The sequence below is a fragment of the Sitodiplosis mosellana genome, unplaced genomic scaffold (assembly GCF_009176505.1).
Source record: "Sitodiplosis mosellana isolate CC-2019 unplaced genomic scaffold, AAFC_SMos_1.0 Smas_scaffold_6166, whole genome shotgun sequence".
NCBI lineage: Eukaryota > Metazoa > Arthropoda > Insecta > Diptera > Cecidomyiidae > Sitodiplosis > Sitodiplosis mosellana.
This window is the reverse complement of record NW_022601407.1, coordinates 3,027,025-3,033,028: the sequence shown is the minus strand read 5'-3', so window position 1 is coordinate 3,033,028 and position 6,004 is coordinate 3,027,025. Positions and strand designations below refer to the sequence as shown.

The following is a 6,004-nucleotide window of genomic DNA, read 5'->3' as shown; positions in this document are numbered from 1 at the left end:
AGGATTGCGACGAATCAACAAAGATCAAACAGCAAAACCAAATTCAGCATTGATCAAATACGCATATGGACGAGGATATTTGCACGACAAGCAACATACATTTTTGCTGGATATCAGAACAAAAAGACGAGCATTGTCTGACAAACAAAAAGACTGGTTGCGCTTCATCAACAACAAAATCCTCAATGACATCGTCGTACGCCGTTTGCCAAACTAAATTGACAATAAGAAATGATGCAATTTATCTGTCATATGACGAAATTCCTTTTAAAATACACACTTTGTGTAACACACATAAATACTTTTAACAGTAAATGTTAACTTATCCAAATTTATCGTAAAACTTATGGATAATATTTTTTTAATTTTTTTGAATAAAGAAAAACGAGTACTTGTTTTTTGAAATGATGCGTGTGTGTGTGTTTTTTTTTATTGCTTATTGAATAGATGCATTTGTAAATAGACTTGAATCAATTTCTATTTGACGAAAACTTTACTGTATTTATTCTTGTTGTGGGACATTTTGTACACTTGCGACTGTTGTTGCATTAAATTCTTCTTCATTCTGATTCTGTTGCGGATCAGATTCGTTCGGTTGGGTATTAGGTAGGTCAAGGTTGAGTTCAGCTACCATTGATGGTAGTGGATCGGTTGGATTATCGCCTTCGATAATAATTTCCTCTGGATCTGGTGCACGTGGTAAAAACTCTTCATTTTCGAAGATTTGTGTGAACACATGTTTTGCCTGTTGAATGGATTCGTCATAATCTAGCTCAAAGAATGGTCCACAGGCGACATGGCAATTCGAAGGCAATTTTATCGAATCAGCACATTGCACACATGTCGGAATGTTGAAATACATCGACCAAAGCACTTCGTGCGACTCATCATCGTTGAATAGCAACCGCTCGTATGGTTCAATATCGGATTTTGGTGAATCACTTCGACTACGACACGTTATATGTACAAGATCTGGAAAAATGGAATGAAAGAAAAATTAGTCAATTGATTTGCCGTGGAAATACTCTGATTTTTATATTGATTCAAAGCTAAATTCATTATTTTTCTGGCAAATCGCCTCTATTGACCTCTATGTCCATTGTTTCAATTTATTTCAGCTCATCAATTATGTAAAAATCTGATATTTTGTTCCAACACTTACACAAATCCTTCGGTACGGTTCCGCTCCAGTGTGTCAATTGGATCACAAATGCGCCCGTACTTTCATTGCCATTCACAGCAAATTCGTCACCGATTGGCGGTAGTTTCAGAAATTCCACACCACCACCAGTGCTACCCGGTTGATTGCATAATGGTCTAGTTAGTATGAATATTGCACGGGATAATTTACCGCATTGATGCGCCGCATCTGAGTTGCATGTTTCCGATTTTTTTGGCAAAATATGCGCAAAATGCTTAATCTCAGTACCAGATATGACTATTGATTTGGCTTTTATCGTCTGTTCATTGCATTTGATTGCGTGGAATTCGTCCAGTGACTCATTCAAATGGATCTCAGTGATTGGACGTTTTAGGCAATAGATGCCACCAAACACGGCACTCAAACGACAGAAACATTGCGGAATTTCACCACATCCGTACATTGGAAATAAAAATGGTGAATTTCCATAGCGGCCTAAACTCTGCAAGAATTTTTTCACTCGCTTCACACCGTTCGAGCAGAGTGTTTGGTCATCGCACATTCCAATTGAATAGAGTATGTAGTGGATTAGGTTTTGAGTCAAACGCTTGTGCTCCAAATAACTCCGGAACGTTTTGTCTTCAAAATCTGAAAAGAAATTTGCATTAGTCGAACGAACTTAAATGAATCGATCTACACAAAGAGGTGAAAAATTTGCTTAGATCTAGGAAAGTAGTTGAAAGATTGGAAAAGATGAAACTTCATAACCACAGAGGACTATAAAACAGTTGTGTAGGCTACCTTTGAATTCCTCTTCATTTTCGGTGCTCATACAATTCGATAGGACCTTCATCAATAGTCGCTTTTCCAACACGGTCACATCTTTGTTCGTGAATACATCGGCACGCGAACAAGGCACCACTTTCATTTCGTTATTGATGCACGTGATAATTCGATCAACGGCTCTGAACTCTGCATAGCGCGAAATATTCGATGAAATCAACAACTCAACTAAATCACCACGGGCGAATAGCAGCTGTAAATTGGCAAAGTAAATTCAATGAAAAATATTAATCGTCGAAAAACAATTGAAATGACGATAAATCAATGGAAATTGAATGACGCAACATGACTTATCAAAAATGGACTTTTTGATTGAAGATAAATGTTAGAACTGATTGCACATTGAAACTGACATTAATTTACAGTGGATAGGTCATTTGAAACTACAAAATACTCTCAGAAGTTTTATCACAAACACAAAAATACCACACAATAAGAAACACTTGAACTATCCAAAATGACACATACTTTGGGCGTCAAATCGATGTTAAACTTGCGGAAATCATGCATCACTTTGTCTCTGGTCCAAAGGTTCTCCAGTTCATCGTTTCGCTCTTCCGTTTGTTCATCGATTTTCTCATCGTCCGTTTTGTTTCCAATTTCCAGTATATTAGCTGGTATTCGCCACTCAAGTTCAGCATTTTCAATCACAAAGTTAACGCTGGGATCCAATGTAATTATTCCATTGTTCACACTGACATTCGCACTCGGACGACCACATTTATTATTATTGGCCAATGTTTCGATGCCTTCCAAATTGAATGATGCCCATAGTCCACCGTAATAATCATTCGAATCGAGATGCAGCACTGTTTTTCCGATTCGACTGGCCGCTGCAGCCAATATTGACTCGGTCAAACCTGTTATTGGAATATTGAATAAGCGAAATGAAAACGAAAACGAACAAATTGTTTGAGAACAAAGCAACGCAATACAATTCAATGGTTTTTCGTTCAATTACTCACCTGTACCAATCACAATTAAATCAAATTCCGTGGGCAATGAGTCGTCAACCGTCGACATGCTGAACACACAAGTGATTCGTCACTATGGTATGCTTAAATCGGATTTTGCCAGTGGTTTTTCTTCTTATTTTTGCGTCCGTGATACATAAACAGTGTGATACTTCAACACGCAATGACGTTTCGACTGAAGGTCTGCGCTATCGACACTCGAGCACAACATTTCTTTTTTTTCCCCTCTGCTCTCTGCTCATTCGTTCGTTCTTTCATCGCTGTGTGTCGACTGTCAATGTGACTTGAAGATAATACACACAATAGCGAGAATCATGGCACTGTGGAGATATCGTACACCAATTACTATCGGCCTAAGTTTAGCCTCAATCACCACAATTTACAGTTTTCGGTAAATTTTGTTTAGCATTTTTGTGTTTCATACAGATTTAAATGTGGAAAAAAGTACGTCAATTAATCGATTTTCTTTTCACGGTGTTTTTCCTTTGCAGCAATGAACTTTTCAACTCAAACCTAGATGAACAGCGCAGAAAATTGTACGGCGATCCAGAGAAACAACAACGAACGTTCCAGGCTGCATGCAAAGAAATGGACGTTCCCGTTCAAAAGTTTTTCTAGCCGATTTCGATATATTCTATTAATTAGATGATTTAAGCACAATAAACGCTCTTTTCCGTTCAAATAAACAAGTTGCTTTTGATATTTTATCCATAACATATTTCTTTATTACTGAGTGTACAAATGTCTACGAGAGACAAAAACATTCTAAGTGATTACATTTTTGTTGGTTCTTTTTCTATTTTACACGGGTGTCCTATGGTTTATGAATTTTGGCGACGCGTGGATCATCTGGACGCATATGAACTGGTAGGTATTTGTACACTTTATTGGTCGTTTTACCGTTCTTGTGGTCATAGTGAAGTTTAAATGCAGCCACTGTAGCCATTGAAGTTGCAGCAACACCGGCCAAAAGTACCTCCGGAATTTCGTTCAACGCTTGCTTCCACAATCCTACCAATTTTCCACTCGCTGCTGCCATTGTTTTGAATAACTGCGGGAAGAAATTTTTTTTCATACGAAATTAATACACATTGATTTGATAGGCCAAATTTAGACAAATATTCTCTCGTTGCACTGTGACTGAAAAGATTATCGCAATTTAGATTAGTGGCTATTTATGCTTTTTATCACATAAAGCAGCTATTTGCACTTAAAAATCAATGAAAATAAACAAAATTTACTTATTTTCCGCAGCCTGATTCCCTTTTGCCTGGAGATTACGTGATTGAAGGAAAACTTTGATTTCGCTTCAAAATGTCATGCGAAAATGTTATTTTGATATTCAACATTTAGTTCGGTGCGAAAAACACCGATCGCAGCGACACTTCACAGCTGCATTATCACACCATATTCAGCGCTAAATTTAAATTGCACGACATATGCGCAATTTTTCGGTGAGTAAATGCAAATTTGAATTGAAAAGGGAAAAATATTCCAAGGGAAATAATATGTTTTGATGAAAAAACATCAATTTTGATCGCGAATAGTTGGTTTTCGTAAAAGACATTTTTCGGTTGGGATAAAAGTAATTTTTGATAGGAAAAGTTATTTTTGCTTAAAAAAAAACACCAATTTCTTCTCAAGGCTTGAAAAGATTTTTTTCCAAGAAAATTCCGATTTTGTTGAAAAAAAAAAGCATGCATCGTTCAAAAAAATTACATTTTTCATTAATTTAAAAAACTTCAATTAGCCATGTGAAAAAAGGTATTTTTTTCCCTTAATATTTTCCTGGGGTATGATATTTTAATATGAATAAATGTTCTTTGCTACTCCGAAACAATCAAATGGTTCCAGATTCTACAAGTTCTGCAAGGTGCAAACAGGCGTGAAATTGAATCCATTCTAAGGATTATTTGACTTTCATAGGAAAAAGTGGGAACCACAAAGAATTCCACGAATTCAAATTGACATTGAATGATGGCAATGACAAGCAGCGCACTATTCTAGAATCTATAATAAAAAGAAAAGGGTGAAATAAAACTCATTTCAAATGTTGCAATGATTTTAAATGGCTGATCGTGTTTTCTTTATTGAAATGTGCAATAATTTGTTTTTTTTTCAAAGATACAATAAATTGGGATTTTGATCAAAGGTGTTGTTTTTTTTTCATTCACAAAATTACTACGCATAAAATAAGCTAAAGACTCGAATGAATCGTTAAAATGTTGTGAATCACATTCGTTCCATACTTCGATGGCGAGCAATGACCTTTGATTTGGATGCTTTTTTACTGTGTGCTTACTTGTTTCACATTTTTTGTTGTTGAATGCACTAAATTCAATGAAAACGTCCAGAAATCTCACATCGATTATTCCAATTTTTTTTTTTGTGATTTTCACAAATATATTTTTCTTCGTGATTTCAATTTTCCAAAAGGGGGCATTTGCTCATATTTTCTACATCTATTTTCGTTCTATACATTAAATAAGGTTTGTGTGTGTATGTGTGTATGTGTGTTTTTGTTGCATACATAATAATTTCCTTCATTGGTTTCTTCCACGTAGAAAATAACCGCAAAAGTGTGTGATGTTTTTCTTTCAATTTCATTCTTTTTTTGTTGAATTATCAGAATGCAATTTGGAATATATACAATTATATGTTTTTGTTTTAAATATAGCCGGAAAAAATTGAGTTTATAATGAAGAACAAATTAACAGTTTGACTGCTGACCATTTTCTGTTCTATGGTTTGTTTGTTTCATTCTCTATGGAATACTCTACAATAAATATGACATTTTCACTGCATGCGTCGCTTTTTCTTCGTTTTTTTTCTTCTTCTTTTCATTTCTCTTATGTGATACTGTTTTTTTTTGCAATTCTCGTGCTAGTTTTACATTCTACGTAATTGATCAATGTACAATGTACGGGTATACGTTAAATAAGGGTACAATTTTCTGTTTTGTTTTTTCTTTCCATTTCATTTTTTTTTCATTAGATGCATTTTGTAAAAAGGAAAATGCAGTTTCCTTTTTCGACTAGAATCATGG

General features: G+C 35.3%; 1 protein-coding gene and 2 long non-coding RNA genes across 3 annotated transcripts; 1 reads left to right on the top strand and 2 right to left on the bottom strand.

Annotated features, from left to right (window-relative positions):
- Nucleotides 1–474: 474 nt before the first annotated feature.
- Nucleotides 475–3,153, bottom strand: LOC129575139 (rab proteins geranylgeranyltransferase component A). The gene is made up of 5 exons (XM_055458078.1): nucleotides 2,950–3,153; nucleotides 2,453–2,844; nucleotides 1,943–2,177; nucleotides 1,163–1,789; nucleotides 475–972 (listed from the first exon to the last, which is right to left on the bottom strand). The coding sequence occupies exons 1-5, from the start codon at nucleotides 3,005–3,007 to the stop codon at nucleotides 503–505; spliced, it is 1,782 nt and encodes a 593-aa protein (XP_055314053.1). The 5' UTR covers nucleotides 3,008–3,153; the 3' UTR covers nucleotides 475–502.
- Nucleotides 3,154–3,168: 15 nt separating this feature from the next.
- On the top strand, nucleotides 3,169–3,644 carry LOC129575142 (uncharacterized). The gene is made up of 2 exons (XR_008688754.1): nucleotides 3,169–3,349; nucleotides 3,450–3,644. It is a non-coding gene; the product is annotated as an uncharacterized LOC129575142 (long non-coding RNA).
- Nucleotides 3,645–3,652: 8 nt separating this feature from the next.
- Nucleotides 3,653–4,318, bottom strand: LOC129575141 (uncharacterized). Its single transcript, XR_008688753.1, has 2 exons — nucleotides 4,200–4,318; nucleotides 3,653–4,009 (listed from the first exon to the last, which is right to left on the bottom strand). It is a non-coding gene; the product is annotated as an uncharacterized LOC129575141 (long non-coding RNA).
- Nucleotides 4,319–6,004: the final 1,686 nt, after the last annotated feature.

Excerpts from the sequence above, each read along its gene's own strand:
- LOC129575139 (XM_055458078.1), bottom strand. The coding sequence starts at position 3,007 with ATGTCGACGGTTGACGACTCATTGCCCACGGAATTTGATTTAATTGTG. Across the intron at positions 2,178-2,452 it reads ACATCGATTTGACGCCCAAA|CTGCTATTCGCCCGTGGTGA; the intron begins GTATGTGTCATT and ends GCCAATTTACAG. Across the intron at positions 973-1,162 it reads AACCGTACCGAAGGATTTGT|ATCTTGTACATATAACGTGT; the intron begins GTAAGTGTTGGA and ends CCATTTTTCCAG.